The sequence below is a fragment of the Patella vulgata genome, chromosome 2 (assembly GCF_932274485.2).
Source record: "Patella vulgata chromosome 2, xgPatVulg1.2, whole genome shotgun sequence".
NCBI classification, from domain to species: domain Eukaryota; kingdom Metazoa; phylum Mollusca; class Gastropoda; family Patellidae; genus Patella; species Patella vulgata.
Genome location: NC_065880.2, coordinates 49,654,244 through 49,673,996, shown reverse-complemented (window position 1 = coordinate 49,673,996; position 19,753 = coordinate 49,654,244). Strand labels below are relative to the sequence as shown.

Below are 19,753 nucleotides of genomic sequence, written 5' to 3'. Positions count from 1 at the left end.
GGTATATTGATGTAATGAAACTACACACCTAATTTCATCACTTTCACTCAATAAGAATCAAAGTTATCATGTTTGAACAAATGGGGTGCAACGCATATAATAATGTATTATGAATGTATATAAACTGATCTACATTCAGTGGTTTCTGTTTTTACTGTCATTTCTAAGCAGTTATGTTCGGCAAAAATCTGCAAAGGGTCCGAATTGAATGACAGTCCTTGGCGTCTGGGTATCAGTCTACACCAGTAGTATTCTCCTGTGGTTTATGTTTAGCCTCGTTCATCAAGTCGCTTCATTACAAATGGTGCTCGAACGCATTCTGGCACGCGATTCATATGCCAATAATTTTGATTTTGTCTTAAATATTGGATATCAGAAGCCAATCTTTTCACAGTAAGATCACAACACCAATGTTGATTTAAATTGACCAATAAGTCGTGTTTGCAAAGTTGAAGACTGTGGATGATATTAAGTTAGCGACTTGGCTCCTTTAATTACAATAAAAGTCTTTCAAATCATTAATAAAAAAATTTGTTAACTCGTCCAATGAACTAAGTTTGAACATTCTAGCTCAATTTGAAACAAAAAGTTTAAAGCGTTGACCAATTGAAGCAGAAGATGCTCAACATCAAACTCTTTAAAAGGTGGGGGATAAGACAATATGTAGGACACAGTATGATCTGGGCTGTTTTGTCTATAACCCTTATAAACATTTTTCAGTTTGCAGATCTTCAGAAATCTTTTAATGGACCTATTTTTAATCTGATTGAAGAATGCAAACCGTTGATATTCTATTATAGTTTTCTTAAATAAACATCAAGAAATCAATTGTGAATGATCTTTGAGAAGAAGTAAGATTATATTTGTACCTGTAAGTTTTTGGCATATTCTGGGTCTATAGATGCTACATCAGTATAATTTACACGGATACCTGGAATCAAAGAAACCATTACTTGTAATTTATATATGAATTCTTTACAGAAAGTAACACAAAACTAGGACATTATACACTGTTGAAGTACTTCAAGAGTAACAACCCATGAAATAATTATCAGAAATAACATTTATCATATTGAAAACACATAACTTTAGCCTCTGGCATCAAAAAGACAATAGAACTAGAAGTCAATAGAAAGAAATGGGAAATTAGATGGCCATAACTTATGTTAAACCCTAGTCACACTATAGACGGTATAAGCCGGAATGCCATTGGAATGAAAATTCTTTGTATATTTCTGGATATTTGTAGTACATTCTAAACATTCCAAATATTCGGGTCCAAATCTTTCCATGTGCACTACTTGAAGTGGAGAAATATTGAACGGCATTCGAAGTGTATTCTAAATGCACTCTGACTGCATTCTAAATATTCTTACAGCATTCCAACAGCATTTGAAAGATTCTGATCCCATTCGAGGGAGAATTGAAACACTATGTCACATCAAATCCAGCCAGAATGTCCAGAGTGCGCCACGAATGAGCTGAAATGCACCTTGGACATCTGAACCACATTCAGTGGCAAGTCCAGGAACGTTATAACTGCATACGAGGCACTTTCCAACCGGACTTTGAGTGGTATTTGGGCATCAATTGAACCACTCTCGTACAGCATTCAAAGTGCATTCTAAAAATTACGAATGCGTTCTAAATATTCCTATTGTGTTCCAACTACATTTGAGAGCTTATACACCCAGAATATGCAAGAATCATTTGAGGCGGGTCGAAACTCATTGTAAGTATTTGAATGGCATTCTTACAACGCTGTAAGAATTATGGTCAATTTTAAGAATTCTTCATTCCGACTGGTTCTGCTTGATTGCTGCCGATTCCGGATAAGTGTGACAGGGCCTTTAGGATTGACTTAACCGAATAATTATTGGACAAATATGCTTTTTGATATAACAACTTTTTAATGTCTATTGTCTAAAAATCTACATTAGTTTTTTTTTTACTTTAGTCTGACATATTGCATCTTTAATTATTTGTAAACAAGAGAGAGAAAGAAATGAGGTTTAACGTCCACTCAACACAAACCAGGTCACCTCGGGACCAACACAAGGTTCAATTTTATTTCAATAATTCGCTTGCGCGTAGGGGTCTTTAGCAGTGAGAGGAAACCGGAGGAACCAGAGAAAACCCACGAGCTTGGACAGCTGACCCTACTCCTTGTCACATACAACCAGGGAATCGAAACCAATGACAGACCTTATGATACAGCACACACATGCTAACCATTCGGCCATTAAAGGGACAATAACACTCTGCTGGCTTGACAGCTCCAGAAAATAAACCAGCGGCTGCCAGGCAGGATACGCCCACATTTTCGAAAGATGGATAGAGAACAAGCTAACAAGAAAGTGATTTTCCCTACTATCAAGGGCCATAATTCAGGAAATTACAATTCAATATGAGCGAATATCGAAAGGAATTGAGATCTTTGTGTTATAAACTTACATTTCAAGTTTCAACAAAATCGGATAAAAATTGTGACGTCTATTGGGTCCACGACCTTGATATACCATATTTTTACGCTATTTGAGAACAAACGGCGGCCATTTTGTCTGTCAATTTTGGGCCTATTTTCACAAAATTCGAACTCAGCCATCCTTAGGGTGTAACGGTGATATAATAATATGTTTTTTTTTAAATCGGATAAAAATTATGACCTCTATAGGGTCCACAAGCTAAAAATGCGATTTTCGTACAATCAGGGGTCATAATTCAGGAAGTTACGGTCCGATACGTGCGAATATCGAAAGGAACCAAGATCTTTGGGTTATAAACTTACATTTCAAGTTTCAACAAAATCGGATAAAAATTGTGACCTCTATAGGGTCCACAACCTTGATATAACATATTCTTATGCTATTCCAGAACGAACGGCGGCCATTTTTTCTGTCAATTTTGGGCCGATTTTCACGAAATTTAAACTCAGTCGTCCTTAGGGTGTAACGGTGATATAATAATACGGTTTTTTAAATCGGATAAAAATTATGACCTCTATAGGGTCCACAAGCTAAAAATGCGACTTTTCGTACAATCAGGGGCCATAATTCAGGAAATTACGGTCCGATATGCGCGAATATCGAAAGGAACCGAGATCTTTGGGTTATAGACTTACATTTCAAGTTTCAACAAAATCGGATAAAAATTGTGACCTCTATAGGGTCCACAACCTTGATATACCATTTTCTTACGCTATTTGAGAACGAACAGCGGCCATTTTGTTTGTCAATTTTGGGCCGATTTTCACGAAATTCGAATTCAGTCGTCCCTAGGGTGTAACGGTGATATAATAATACGTTTTTTTAAATCGGGTAAAAATTATGACTTCTATAGGGTCCACAAGCTAAAAACGTGATTTTTCGTACAATCAGGGGTCATAATTCAGGAAGTTACTGTCCGATATGCGCAAATATCGAAAGGAACTGAGATCTTTGGGTTATAATTTATAACTTATAAACTTAAATTCCAAGTTTCAACAAAATCGGATAAAAATTGTGACCCCTATAGGGTCCACAACCTTGATATACCATATTCTTACGCTATTTGGGAACGAATGGCAGCCATTTTGTCTGTCAATTTTGGGCCGATTTTCATGAAATTCGAACTCAGTCATCCTTAGGGTGTAACGGTGATATAATAGAAGGTTTTTTTAAATCGGATAAAAATTATGACTTCTATAGGGTCCACAAGCTAAAAACGTGATTTTTCGTACAATCAGGGGCCATAATTCAGGAAGTTATGATCCGATATGCACGAATATCGAAAGGAACCGAGATCTTTGGGTTATAAACTTACATTTCAAGTTTCAACAAAATCGGATAAAAATTGTGACCCCTATAGGGTCCACAACTTTGATATACCATATTCTTACGATATTTGGGAACGAACGGCGGCCATTTTGTCTGTCAATTTTGGGCCAATTTTCACGAAATTCGAACTCAGTCATCCTTAGGGTGTAACGGTGATATAATAGAACGTTTTTTTAAATCGGATAAAAATTATGACTTCTATAGGGTCCACAAGCTAAAAACGTGATTTTTCGAACAATCAGGGGCCATAATTCAGGAAGTTACTGTCCGATATGTGCAAATATCGACAGGAACTGAGATCTTTGGGTTATAAACTTACATTTCAAGTTTCAACAAAATCGGATAAAAATTGTGACCTCTATAGGGTCCACAAGCTAAAAACGTGATTTTTCTTACAAACAGGGGCCATAATCCATGAAGTTTCGATCCGATACATGCCAATATCGAAAGCAGCCAAGATCTTTTGGGGATAAACCTATATTTCAAGTTTCGTTGAAATCGGATAAGAATTGTGACATGTAGAGAGTCCACAAACAATTGTGGACGGACGGACGGACAGGGGCGACGGCATAATACGTCCACATGAAAATGTGGGCGTATAAAAATTGTGACCTGTATAGGGTCCACAAGCTAAAAACGTGATTTTTCGTACAAACAGGGGCCATAATCCATGAAGTTTCGATGCGATACATGCCAATATCGAAAGCAGCCGAGATCTTTTGGAGATAAACCTATATTTCAAGTTTCGTCAAAATCGGATAAGAATTGTGACCTCTAGAGTGTCCACAAACAAATTGTGGACAGACGGACGGACAGGGGCGACGGCATAATACGTCCACATGAAAATGTGGGCGTATAAAAATAGCCATATTCTAAGTACTAGATGTGTTAGTGTCCTAGTCTTCAACATATTCGTAGAATATTTTTCTGGATAATAGAGACTAATAGCCTACGTGACTCACATCACACGGCTTCATAGTAAGCACTGCCTAATAATATTATGTTAAGCAATATTTGTGCCGCGCTCGAGATCAAGGGAAAGTGCCACTGTGGATGAGAATTTCTATATGGATTCTTAAAAGACGTAAAAGATATCGTAGACAAAATGACTGTCCATTGATTTAGGGTGTTATTTACTCTTACGATATGTGACATCTATGATTAGTTTATTATAGATGATGTCGGCTCACATCAATGCGATTAAGATGCCCGACAAATGAGAAACCACGAGGTAAACAGGTGGATTAAAATTAAATCATTCTTATTGAATTGATGAATAGTCAGACAAAAGGAAAGCAATGACTTCTGTTTAAGATTAGATTGATGAATTGTCCGACAAAGGATTAAGTCAGTCAATCAAGGCAGATTAAGTAGTTAAATCAAGGTAGGTTTATACTATAGACGGTATAACACGATAAATACGTTGATCACTTAATTACCTAATAAACCCAGGTTGAGTGGTAGTTATACACTCAGTAAACTATATTAATTTCGGAATTTTGAATATTATTCACCATGTCTTGATGTCCGATTAGGCATATTCCCGGTTGGACAATTTTGGGCGTTTGGAAAAAAGATTCGGACAAGTCTGCAATATACGGGCAAAATCCCATCACTGGTCCTACCCGTTGTGTAAATTATCCATTATATCCTATTTTACTTGTCCAAAGGGTTCAAAAATATTTTTAAATCCAAGTCACATTTGAAAAGCTTTACGTCAGGCTTTTCAAATCTTTTAGTTGAATTTTTCCAATTTTTTAAATTAGGTGTGTTAAGATGAAATTTGCATCATCAATTAATTGGAATATTGTAAAATAGTACAATTTGTTGACCAGAATAAAGATTGGGACATATTATTCAGTTACAACCAGAGTGGTATTGGGTCTTTAAACCTCCCATTTGTGAACAAAGAATATATATGATAGAAATAGTAACAAACCTAGTATATGTTTATAAAACGATCGGGTGAAGTAAACATTTAAAATCATTTTATGATATAAGGCTAATCCTAGTATTTGACCAGCAAAACGAAAGTAGCTGAGGTGATCAGGATTAATTGAAGAATTACTGTTGGGTTGGAATGTACATCCTGAAAAATAATTTTCTAAAACATTATATATCAATTCAAATATCTGATGAAAATGGGAATTACTTTTTAAAACACCCCAACAAAACAAGCATCAACAGCAAAATTATCAAGTTTTGTTTCAGTTTTTCAAAATTAATATTTAATTGTACTGTCACATAAATGCTATTTCATCTATTACAGCAAGGTCAAGGAATAACAAGCCACAGTGAGGCTGATGGCTGCCACTTCCACATAGATAGATGGTTTTCATTAATTTTTTGCTTATTTATCTTTTTGTAAAGCAATAAGCCATCAAATTGCTGACCAGTTACCACTAAACCTGCGCAGAAAATGCTCATTATAAAACTTATTCAAGGTATTGATGTAATGAAACTTATACACCAAGTTTCATCACTCCGAGTCTTAGTGAACGAGTTATCGTATTACAAATCATGCTTATCACTGCTTAGCCTGAGCAAGAAATACTAATGATCAAACTCAGTCAAGACATTGAACATTTACACAAAGTTTGAATAAGAATGAATATTCTAGATTCGAAAAGCATCAACAAATCAAATAGCTTATCTCTACTTAAAAAAACATTAATTGAGTCATACCATCAGCTGATTGGGTAAACAAAGCATAATCTGGATTAAGTATTTCTCTAGATAAAACATCAAACCATTCTCTAACAACACCATGACCCTGTAAATCATTTTAATGAATCTTTTAACCTGAGATCATTAATAAACACAATACAAATTTCAATGGTGTTTTTTGTTTGTGTGGTTTTAAACAGTTATAGTTAGTTGGCATAACAGTTTGTGTCCTTCTGTTGTAAATGGGGTTACAGCAAGCAGTAATTCAGTTATTACTGGTAGTTACATTCATATTATATGTGTATTTTTCCATTACATGTATTAAAACAAATTTATTAAAAGAAAAATCCCAGTAGACCCAAGTAAAATACCCACTACAAAATAGATCGTTTAAAGATACATTATGTAAAATTTAGATAAAGAGCTAGCCAATCTTGCTATAATAGTTCAAAAATAGATAATGTAAAATGAATAAATTGAAAATTTCATTCAAATTACTCAAATGCGAGCGTAGATATTAGCCTCTGAAGGTTTGACAAGACCCATGCATTAATTGCAACCACCGTACTGGTTATTCGAAGCTAAGTCTCGCTCCTCCATTTTTAAATTAAATCAAAATATGGCTGAATCGTTCCAATCTACTGAATATTGGAGATATCCGATTGCATCGAGAGTTGATTATGGTCTGGATAAGTTAATAAAATTCTAATTAATAATTTAGATAACATTTCAAGCCTAAAGAAAAACCTGCAATAGGCAGATTTAGCTCATGCATAATGCATGTTTAAGTATGCATGTCAAACTTTAAACTGTGCAGGAGTTTGAGCTCTAAATATTGAACTATCTCGAAATTATCAGCAAAATAATTCATTAGGGTCATGTAAACTTTTTTGGGAATTTGTTCTGTGCTCTAGTGCTTCAGTGAGTGACCTGATAAACATGACTATTCGATAATGTTTGTAAACTTTGACCACAAGTAACTAAAATGCAGCAATAACCTTTAAAATTCTATTTACTTGATGTTCACAAGCCAGCTGTTGACAGGCAGACCAATGGACAGGGTGACAACATTTATATATATATATGCCCACCAGGGCCCATGCTGTCGGTCGCCAAAGTCGCAATTTGCGATAAAAATATGAAAGTGGTGATTAAAATTTGAATTTGGAGACAACGTTTTAAGGTGCTGCCGATTCTTTTTGAGAACTGGTGGAAAAAAATCTTAAAATTCTAATCGCATACATCCTAGATTGACCATTACATTGAGTGTCAATCACAATCACGTGACGGAATACTATCAATTAATCAACTTGCTGATAATCCGGATCGTGTCAATGAGTAATGCTAACCAATTATCTTGGATTAATGATTAGTTGCCAGTGATATATATGGAAGCCTATCTCAATTCAGTATTTACTCCTGATAAATAATCCAAGCTGTGATGGAAACAATCAAAATGGCAGACAATTCTTATCGAAGCGAATTAAATATTTTGATAGTTGAATTCAGTTTACTGTAACTTCATATGACATGTAAAATATACAAGCATGCCTAATCATATATTATTATCTAAAATTATTTTATCACCATTGATCGCAAATGTAAGAACGAGTTGAATAGTGATCCATTCTGGCAGAAAAAAACCCTGAAAGTCATAGTGAGCCCTGATGCCCACAATGAAATGTGGACATATGTATAAATGATCAAATGGTATGGGTTGTTACTCACCATTCCTTCCTCTCCATTAAATCTAACAGCAATGGAATGTTTCAGATCTTCAGGTTTCTTTAATAACATGATATCACAGCTGCTATTAAATATTTGTTCTGTAAAATAATAACATAATATAAATGCCATAATTATACCCCCGCCCGGTAAAAATATTTGTGTAAAGTAAGCCAAGAAAAAAACACTTTACCTCTGTTAACTGTTACAATATTTTTATCTTCTTCAGTAATATTTGTAGTAGTGTCTGTATCCTGTTTTAAATTCTCATAAAACCAGTCTTTTCTTTGTTTGAATGGCTATAAATGAATTAAAATTTGTTTCAAATGTGACATTTTTTTTTTATTTATCAAAGCCATTTGTTTGACGCATAACTACTCTCTATTTAAAGAGGCATAAGAACTGTTAACAATAAAATAAATTCAATCAATTTAATACAGAGAGAAAGTAGGTCATTTCGGGACTAACATATGGTTCAATTTAAGTTTAATAATTTGCTTGCGCATAGGGGTCGTTAGCAGTGGGAGGAAACCGGAGGACCCGGAGAAAACCCACGACGTTGGACAGGAGACCCTGCTCCTTGTCATGTACAACTGGGGAATCAAAAACCACGCCAATTGACTCAATGACAGACCATGCGATACAAAGCGTGCAAACGCTAACCATTTCGGTTCCCCCCCCACCCCATTTCATATAATATGATATTCAAAATAACCATAGATTTAGTTAATTATCAAAAATCTAAGAACTGATAGGTCAAAGCACTGTTCACCAGCGTCTGCTCAATGTTTGAACCAGCGGCTGCCAGGCAGGATACGCCCACATTTTGCAAGAGATGGATAGAGAACAAGCAAATAACAAACAGGATTTTTTGTACAATCAGGGGCAAAAATGTGCAAATATCAAAAGGGACTGAGATCTTTGAGATATAAAGATATGTTTTAAGTTTCATCAAAATCGGATAAAAATTGTGACCTCTTGAGGGTCCACAACCATCGTATTGCATACTTTTACACAATTTGTGTACAAAGAGCGGCCATTTTGTCGGGCAGTTTCATTTCGATTTTCTCGAATTCGAATTCAACCTTCATTATGGTGGAATGGTGATATATTTAAATGGTTTTTAAAATCGGAAAAAAAAATTGTGACCTCTAGAGAATCCGCGAGCAAAAAATATGCGATTTTTCGAACAATCAGGAGCCATAATCCAGGAAGTTACGTTCGGATATGCACGATTATCAAAAGGAACCAAGATCTTAGTGTGTAATTGTGATATATTTGAACGTTTTTTTTTTAAATCGGATAATAATTGTGAACTCTAGTGTGACCACAAGCTAAAAAGGCAATTTTTCATACAATCAGGGGCTATAATTCAGGAAGTTATGATCCGATACGATGGGAATATCAAAAGGAACCAAGATCTCTGGGTTATTAACATATATTTCAAGTTTCATCACAATCAAATCAAAATTGTGACCTCTAGAGGGTCCACAACCTTTTCATACCAGATGTTATACACTATTTGTGTACGAGGGGCGCCCAATTTGTCTGGCAGTTTTGGCCCGAATTTTAACGAAATTTGAACTGAACCAACATTACAGTCTAACAGTGATATGTTTAAATGTTTTTTTTAAATCGGATAATAATTGTTACCTTTAGACGAACCTCAAGCTAAAAAACATGATTTTTCGTACTATCAGGGGACATAATTCAGGAAATTACTATCCGATATGCGCGAATATCGAAAGGAACCAAGATCTGTGGGTTATAAACTTACATTTCAAGTTTCATCAAAATCAGAAGAAAATTGTGACCTCTAGAGGGTCCACAACCTTCATATACCATATTTTTTACGCTATTTGAGTACCAGGGGCGGCCATTTTGTCCATCAGTTTTGGTCAGATTTTTACGAAATTCGAACTCACCTATCCTTAGGGTGTAATGGTGATATATTCAAACATTTTTTTAAATCGCATAAAGATTATGACCGCTATAGGGTCCACAAGCTAAAAACATGATTTTTCGTACAATCAGGGGCCATAATTCAGGAAGTTATGGTCCGATATGCGCGAATATCGAAAGGAACCAGGATCTTTGGGTTATAAACTTACAATTCAAGTTTCAACAAAATCGGATAAAAATTGTGACCTCTATAGGGTCCACAAGCTAAAAACATGATTTTTCGTACAATCAGGGGCTATAATCCATGAAGTTACGGTCCGATACATTCCAATATCGATAGGAACAGAGATGTTAGAAGATAAACCTATATTTCAAGTTTCATGGAATCGGATACAAATTGTGACCTGTAGAGAGTGTCCACAAACAATTGTGGATGGACGGACGGGGGCGACGATAATATATGTCCACATGAAAATGTGGGCGTATAAAAATAAGAACTATTGGCAATGTGTACCTGTATGGCTCGTACATAATCTTAAAAAATCTATATATAAGCAAAAGACTGACGTATAAAAATGAATATTTACCTGTGAGTGAATAACAGATTGAAAATGGCACATCAGATCAGGACATTCCAACAGAAAATGAAAATGTTGAAATATGATTTGTGGGTTTCTGAATAGAAAGAAAAAGAATTTATATATATATGAAAAGAAATAAAGATTTGTATAAATAATTATCATACAGACTCAACAATGACATGCTAAATTTCATACTTGACAAAATATTTCAAATTACTTCAAAATGAGCCACAATTAGCAATTTTTTTTTAGATATAAAGATCCCAAGACCTTAAATAATAATACAAAACAGTCACCTGTTGACTAAAATCTGTAATATTGGAAGATGTTTTAAACAGAATTCCATAAATCTTGATGGACTGTAAATATAAATAAAGCCAAATATAATAAATTTACAAAGCTTCTGAAATACAAAACATTGTGGTATTTATCTATTTCAGAATTTTAAAAATCTATCTACAGTATAACAATAACAGCTATAAAAATCTATTACATTACAATATGCAAATTAATATATGGACTGAATAACTTTTTAATCTCTGGCACACACTAACTTTTTAACACCAGTCTTCTTATTAAGACTTTGCATACTTGTTCCATGTGTAAAATAACCCAGACGACACATAACAGTCCGACCGTTTGTTGTATAATAATGGAGATACAAGCAGAAAACTATTCATAGCAAACAAGAAAGTTTCCCTGACCTACATCAGTTCTTGAATAAATTATGACGTCGTACACACACATCGGTCACGTCATCCGCAGTAAACAATCATGGCTGTCTCCAGCAACAGTTTCACACTGGACCCGTGACGTTTATATATGACATCAGAGGGAATTTACTCTTAACACGTGATTATCCAGGTCTAACATCTATTGCGACTGGAACATGGCTAATTTCGTGGACTTGCATTTAGCATTGTTCACATCAAATTTGATACAAATCCATGCTGGCTAGCTGAGAAAATTCAACTTTTGTTGTCATCAGCACCCTTTATTTTCCTGCTTTTGGGCCGGCAAGTTCATAGTTGGTATATAAAATTGGTATTTTTTTGGTGATTAATATATAGTTTATCACCCCAAATAACAAAAAATGTCATATCTTATGAACTAAACTTAACAGTGCTAGCTTTAAAATGTGCATTTTAGAATACTCAACACCCTTAATGTCAAAAAGTGTTGTTTTGGTTGCCAATTTATATAAGAATAAGAGTTTATAAACACTGTATTTGAGAAATGTGGAGGTTTTTAAGATTCAATAAGTTTATAGAAGGCCATAAAATATACTGAGACACACAACAGATTTGACAGGAAGTGCTTACCAGATACATAATACAATTGGGCGGTTTTCCCTTAATAGACTGTAACATACCTGTTATTTAGACAGCAGATATAAAAAGCATGTATCACAGCGCTGATTTTAGGAAAGGCAGATCCAATCACATCTTGGTTTTTACTGGGTTCACAATCTGAAGAAATATCACCATTTTCTTTTATCCCACTACAACATGGGACATCATTGTTTGAAAGCGTGGAAGAATCGGTTGGTACTGGTATATTTGTGGTATTTGTGTCATGGTTTGAATAAGCTATTTGTGGTTTACCAGTAGAATAGGACTGAGAGATAGTTGAATCTTCACTAATTGATTCACAATTTTTATTTATCTCTGTATGAATCAAAATCAACCAATCCTCTAATAGCTGCCATAATGTATCAAACTGAAATAGTGAAATGCCTACTGTCATATATCTATAAATAAAACTAGATATTATTTTCTTCCATTAATTCAAAGAACTAAAGACATGAACATTCTAAGCCTGTAAATGTAGATCAACGGGACAAGTGACCAAAATGGAATTTATAATTGCCTTGACATTGAAAAACTGATTCTGTTCTTGACAGACTGCTCAGAAGGAAATACCTACATGTATCAGGTCATCGTCAGTTATTATGACCTGCTGCAGACAGACAATAATTAATATATTTTACCTGTTGTTTGGCCGTTTGTAGAAAACTAGAATCTAGTTCAATAACTTGAGAACTCAATAACTTATTGTAAATTCGAACACACTTCAATAGATTTTTGGAGTCAGTTTCTGACTCTGTAGAAATACTGGAAAAAAAACAAATGTGTAAAAATAATAGTATAGCACTAATTTTGATTATGTTAACAACATTAAAGATGATAAAAATTCTCATTTTCTCCAGGCCAGTGTTAAAGTTGCCACACTAACCCTTACTATCACTTGTGTGTTTAGGTCAGTGATTGTGTCAAATGTTTGTGGTTTCCTCCCCCATGTTTGTACATGACCCATAGATATATACTGAGAGCCATGGAAAATGCATCACTTAGTTTTTCGTATAACAAAATGATCCTGTAAACATATCTTATTTATTTTGCTTCTTATTGTGAACAATATTCAAATGGGAACACATCAATAACAACACATTTGTACACTTATGGATGTTTAATCTGTAATCATTGGTACAAAGTCAGAGGGGTCAAAACCAAAAGTATGACAAAAGTGTGTGTCCTCCACGGGCTCTTACGCCCGCTGTGCAGCGAAGTCGCATGGAATTTACCAATGTTTGAAAAAAGGCCTGGGGCAAATTGTTCCATTCTTGGACAAATGCAGCTTCTAAAGCAGCAATGGTGTGCATCTGTGGTCTCCGATACAGACGGCGTCCAATCTCATCTCAGACATGTTCTATCGGTGCCATGTCCGGAGACATGGCTGGCCAGTCCAAGACATTGATGTTGTTAGCAGCCAGGTAGTCCATACGGTGATGAAATGTGAAGCCTCCCCACACCATTACACTTCCCCCACCCCATCGATTCATTTAGAAGACGCAGCAGTCTGCAAGACGTTCCCCAAGACGTCTCCACACACGTTGACGGCCATCAGCGTGATAAAGATGAAAGCGACTCTCATCACTGAAGAGCACACTTTGCCAGTCTACTCTTCTCCATGTCTGGTGTCCTTGAGCCCATCCCTGAGGATAGCTCCAACATAAGGTCATCGTGCACGGAGTCCTACTTCTCTTAGACGACGTCTTACGGTGTTGGCACTTACTGGTCCTTGTCTTCCAACGACTGCTGCACCTGTTCGAGTCGCTGGGCGAAATCTCTGTCACGCAGATGAGTGACCCGGATGTAGCGGTCTTGAGTCTGGGTTGTAACACGTTATGGACCAGGACGTTGACGGTCACGTGTTGATCCAGTAACTCGAACACGTTCCACCAACCTTACAATTGAAGTGTCTGGCAATGACAATTGAAGTGTCTGGCAATAACACGTGTAGACATGCCAGCCCTGGACATTCCTATGGCTTCATTCCGTTGATTTTCAGTAAGTCTCGGCATCTCTAGCTCGATTCCTTCACACGTCCAACAACAAATTACGACAGATTGAAGTGGACTGATGACAATTGAAGTGTCTGGCAATAACACGTGTAGACATGCCAGCCCTGGACATTCCCATGGCTTCATTCCGTTGATTTTCAGTAAGTCTCGGCATCTCTAGCTCGATTCCTTCACACGTCCAACAACAAATTACGACAGATTGAAGTTTTATAGATCATGTACTGCACATTAGGTTGAAAACATGCTTTTAAAGGGCTCACACACAATGCTGCACGTGAATATTGGGGTTTTCATGTGCATCTCGTGCAATTTTTTTTTGCACACGGGCCGATATTTTTTGCATTTGGGAGCATTGTGTGAAACAATAGTTCATAGTATTGCATAATATTATACATACAAAACCACCTAGAAATAAAATATTTGGGAAAAAAAAGTGATGCGTTTTCCATTGCGCTCAGTATAGATAGACCCATACCAACAAATGACCTATTGAATAAATGCTTACCAAATGTTAGTCCCAATATGACCTGACCTAGTTGTGTTGGGTGATGTAAAACACCATTTCTATCTCTCTCAAAAATCGATCTTGAGTTTTTAACCCAGTTGATTTGTATACATTACTCCTCATATCAAGGTCTATTTAATACCACATTAACAAATGCAAGACATTTTCTGCAAATCCTGCCAACTGACTCACTAGCCAGTCAGCAATTAAAACAATAATATTCTCTCATAAATGCAAGGATTCAATTTAGGCAGGTGAAATATGCCAATGCATGACAGTACCAGAATTATCAAAGACAGACAGATACCTGAGTAAATGATGACCAATCAATGATGCCTGTTCAGCCAAACCATTCAATAGTTTATATATTACAGATGAATCTTGTGTTATCAAAAAATGTAACACTTTCAGGATCTAAAGCATAACAATAACAACAATTAACAATGTGCTTCTTTACGTGACATCTTAGTTATTGATAGGTAATAAAATGCATTATGAATAACAATTACTGCTTTATTTTACTAACAACATTTCAACCATGGTTGAAGAGGGGGGAGAGAGAGAGAGAAAAATGGGGTTTAACGTCCACTCGGCACAAACTAGGTCATTTCGGGACTAACATATGGTTTAATTTTATTTACATAATTCGCTTGCGCGTAGGGGTCTTTAGCAGTGGGAGGAAACCGGAGGACCTGGAGAAAACCCACGAAGTTGGACAGGCGACCCTACTCCTTGCCACGTACAACAGGGATTCGAAACCACACCAGTCGACTCAATGACAGACTTTATGATACAGCGCGCGCACGCTAACCATTCAGCCATCCAACCCCCCTTGAAGAGGGGAGAACCATCGGCAAAATTAATAATGTGTTGTATAATCAATAACGTATGGGTTAAAAATAATGATGCCCATTGTAATCAATGATGATAATTTCAATCAACGCTGGCCTCATAAAGCCAGTCATTGACTCTCCCTTCTAATTTCACAGTAATCTAGGGCTGGCAATCGATACTGCTTTCTATCGATATTTTGAATCTGTATCGATTATCGATCTTCAAAACGTTTAACCGACGATAATCGGCAATATCCATAGTTTCTGCCAGTACTACAGCAAACGTTTTATTTCTTCCAAAGTTCCTGCTAAATAATTACTAGTGTACATAATAAATTATTATAAAGGCTTACCATATCTTCATTTATTGACTGATCTTGAACTGTTTGTAAAAGATGTGATAATAGTCGTGGATCATGATGTAATAACAATTCACAAGTTTCACCATATCCACCCTAAAAATATATAATCAATTGAATTACAGCATATCCACCCTTACATAATATAAACAATTAAATTACAACATATCCATCCTAAAATATATAATCTCTTCAATTAAATTATACAAACACTTAAATTACAACATATCCATCCTAAAATACCGGGTATATAATTCTTAAATTACAAAATATCCACACTAAAATATACTAACTCTTAAGTTACAAAATATCCACATAAAACTCTATATTTAAGTAAGATATTGAACATCTACCTTAACACACAACTCCAGAGGTGATGTTTTATTTGGTTCTATTGTCAACAGTGCTTTTCTCTTCAACAGAATATCTACAATTTCATGTTGACCATGGCTTAGACGACAAAAGAAAACAAATGAAAAGATAAGCTGCCAGGCAAAAAAAAACATACACACACAGCAGATAACATGTCTGTGCAGTCCACAAAAACTGTTATGTGATCTATTATTTTTTAAGCTCTATGATTTATCAGAAATCATTCAAAATGAATAATAATATATTGATTGAGCTAATAATGACTTCTGTTTCGATACACAAGAGCTTCAACATTAAAATTGAGTATAAAAGTTTGATACATTTGTGTTTTTATTGTGTACTTGCTTCTTAGTTAATATTTTGAACTATACAAAAATACCTGCAGGCAAAATGAAGTGGTGTCCATCCTTTCTGGTTTGTCTTATTTATAGACGCACCCTTTTCTAACAGTGTTTGTAATGTCTGAAAAAGAAGACAAAGTGACAACAGAAGTCATTAAAATAACTATACTTTTGATTTATATTATGTATATATACAAATACTATTAATTACATATGCATACAATGTGTCAAACACTCTTACCTTGATATGTCCATTTCGACACGATACATGTAGTGCAGTTTGACCCTGAGCATCCTTAAAAGTAGAATAATCATAAAATCATTACAAAACATCTTTGGCTTTTACCAGTAGATGATATGTCCTATTAGTAGGTAAAAAAACTGTAATTAGGTGAACAGCCTTCCCAGAGTTCTCTCAGAAAGCTACTAGTTTTGTTCTATTCAAACTCTTTAGGCTTGATTAGGGACGTGCGGTTTCCCTCTATATATAGTCGGTGAGGACCGGAGAACATGTGACATCAAAAGTGGACCGGAGTCGATCTTTAACAACGGAGTCGATTATTCCAAAAAGTGTGCATATTTACATAGACTTTAGGCTCCCAACTCTTGAGTTTTATCTTTAAAATTTTTATAAACTAATGGGGGCTTTTAAAGAACTCTATTAGGTTATGGGGTTGTATGCGATAATTTATTAGTTTTCACAATGGGGGTTCCACAGCTAAATAAATTGGGAACTCGTCCCAATTTTCATTTCCTGCCTTGAGTTAGGCTAAGTATTATGCTGCTATTTCGCATACTTTGAAAAGGGGCTCATGGGAAGTCGTTCTTGAATTCTACGAAGAGTTCACGAAGTTGTTTTTGCATTTCTCGATTGAAACGTTGTAAAAATACCCAGTCTTCTTTACTGAGATTTGATTCTGCCAAATCATCCCGATTTAGTAGGGACAAATACTATGACAAATTTCAGGAGAACTTGTTTTGAATGTGCTGAATGTGTTTTCTGTGTTGAAACATGTGCTGAACAAAATGGAAGTAGAAATTGGAAGAAGACAAATGGAGCAGTAAATAGTGATAAACTAATCATGCAATTGTGAATTTCCTAAAACTATTTTTTCCAACTATGACAATCAAAAGTATCTATCCAAGATGTGAATACATATAACTGTATATACATACAATGTACAAGTGGTGACAGTTTAAAATGATGGGTAATATATGTATGCATTATGTGGTATTCAGAGTGGGAATACTCTTAAAATGAAACAATCTCTTTGTCAGTGTCCAATTTACTGCAGTAGTGCTGAGATATAATCGATATTTGTTTTCCACTGTAGCCACAATTAAAATTAAATTTTTAAAAAGAGCTGAGAAGTTTAGCTCATTTAAGAATACCTATACAACATCCAACTATTGTTGATCCAGATTTAAGTATATCATAATATTACCTCAATATCTACATCCTTTATATGTAATAACAAAGTTTGTAGTAGTTCTGCTCTACCATTGACAGCCAACCAGTGTATCTGTTATCAAAACAAACCTAAGTTAAAGCTATGTTACACTGACTTTACAGGGTTTTTAATGGATGGAAAAAAAATGGTATAATACATTTCTACACACAAGATTCTTATGTAGGCTAGAAGTATACTTAAAGTAAGACTCCAGTTATTGCAGAATCTTTACATTTTATTCATTATCTAGTATTAATGCACAAATTGATGTACAAATTATTTTACTATCATTCAATTTTCACACAGACTGCAACATTATTATGGGGACTGCCAGTCACTGTAGATAAACACAGCAGTTATGGTCAAAAAGCCTTTACTGGGATAATGAAACAGTTCTTGTCAAAAAAAACTTACAGCAGTAAGACCTTCTTTGTTTTTAATATTTATATCTGATTTATGTTCTACAAGTTTTGTCAAACATCTCTTCTGACTAAAAAATATAAAAATCTTATTTTAAATGTAAAACTTAAAAAGTTCAGAAAGTCTCAGCAGTAAAAATACTTGAAATAGTTTTAATGCATTTTTTGATAAACCAAGGATGCGGGTAGCCTTCAAATTACAAGATACAAAGGTATAGTACACCTGCATTCTGTGCATTATTGTCTGATTGTTGGGAAGCGATTGAACCAAAAGATTCTGTAAAAAAACTTCTATGAAAAATGCAAAAATTTCAAATCCGGACCTTACCCATTTCTAGCTGCTAAATGTAATGGTGTACAACCGGAAATGTCTTGTAGATTAACAGTAGCACCTTTCTTTAAAAATAAACCAAGGCAATTTACACTGTCACAACTAAAATTAAAAGCAATATATGTTAGCTTATTTTTATATACAAGTATTGGTATATGTGACAAACTCTCTCTGAATGAAAAATATATCCCTTATTTGAGATGCATTTCCAGTGTATTTGTCTTCAATAACTTATTTTAATTCAACAATGCTCAAAATGCAAAAACAAATGCTGTATTTGCGTCCTTCACTAATTTTCAATTGTTTTTTTTTCTTCTTAAAATTGATGTTACTGTGTATCCTAACTTCAAGGCCAAATATCTCAGCCATTTGCTGGGATAATTGCGCAGCCACATAACAAATTAAAAGTCTTGGAGTAAACTTAGGGAATTTAGATTTTTGTCCCTTATACATTTGTCTCATTTAGCTAGAGCGGATCACATACAAACAAAACAATTACTGTGTAAAAATGAAAATTAAGTAACATCTACCCGGTACTTCAAAGCCGTGCAAAATAATAGACAGTGAGAAAATTCAAACAATCTATAATGATACACTGTTTTTTATGGTCTGAAAGATTTTATATACTCATGAGACCAGGCTTCAGATTTATAAACCAAAACAAAAGTCAAACTCCATCAGTCTGTGGTATAAAATCATTTTCACATAATATACATACTTTGCTGCTATATGTAGTAGTGTTCTTTGTGCTCTGCCACAAGTATAGTTGACATCATAGGATGATCCATTAAGAAGATCACCAACAGATCTAAAGTTAAAATAAATCATAAATAAAATATCCATTCATGTATTTTGTTGTTTATTCTTTGAAATTCAAAGATTTTGACTTATACTATTTGATGTCATATAAATACCCTTGTTAAAATGACCTACACACACTATACCACATGGAAGTCACGTGACAGTTTCTTCCCGACATTATCTGACAGAAATGAAATTTAATGTTCTACTTTGTGCACCGACCAGGCTCATGAGGAGGGATTATCTGACAGACAAGTTTGTATTTAATCACGCTTCAACTTTCAGTT

General features: G+C 34.9%; 1 protein-coding gene across 2 annotated transcripts in view; it reads right to left on the bottom strand.

The window, feature by feature from the left end:
• Positions 1–19,753, bottom strand: part of LOC126810017 (E3 ubiquitin-protein ligase HACE1) — a 34,100-nt gene that overhangs the window by 12,899 nt on the left and 1,448 nt on the right. For both annotated transcript variants that reach the window (XM_050534921.2, XM_050534923.2), the window contains exons 3-20: positions 19,384–19,473; positions 18,663–18,767; positions 18,330–18,405; positions 17,910–17,987; positions 16,706–16,759; positions 16,503–16,585; positions 16,105–16,201; positions 15,746–15,847; positions 14,867–14,973; positions 12,681–12,804; positions 12,063–12,409; positions 10,987–11,049; positions 10,697–10,784; positions 8,401–8,506; positions 8,211–8,308; positions 6,501–6,588; positions 5,755–5,904; positions 870–931 (exon numbers count right to left, since the gene is read on the bottom strand). In XM_050534921.2, the coding sequence (XP_050390878.1) occupies positions 870–931; positions 5,755–5,904; positions 6,501–6,588; positions 8,211–8,308; positions 8,401–8,506; positions 10,697–10,784; positions 10,987–11,049; positions 12,063–12,409; positions 12,681–12,804; positions 14,867–14,973; positions 15,746–15,847; positions 16,105–16,201; positions 16,503–16,585; positions 16,706–16,759; positions 17,910–17,987; positions 18,330–18,405; positions 18,663–18,767; positions 19,384–19,473 (1,918 nt within the window). The remainder of the gene's footprint in view (positions 1–869; positions 932–5,754; positions 5,905–6,500; positions 6,589–8,210; positions 8,309–8,400; positions 8,507–10,696; positions 10,785–10,986; positions 11,050–12,062; positions 12,410–12,680; positions 12,805–14,866; positions 14,974–15,745; positions 15,848–16,104; positions 16,202–16,502; positions 16,586–16,705; positions 16,760–17,909; positions 17,988–18,329; positions 18,406–18,662; positions 18,768–19,383; positions 19,474–19,753) is intronic.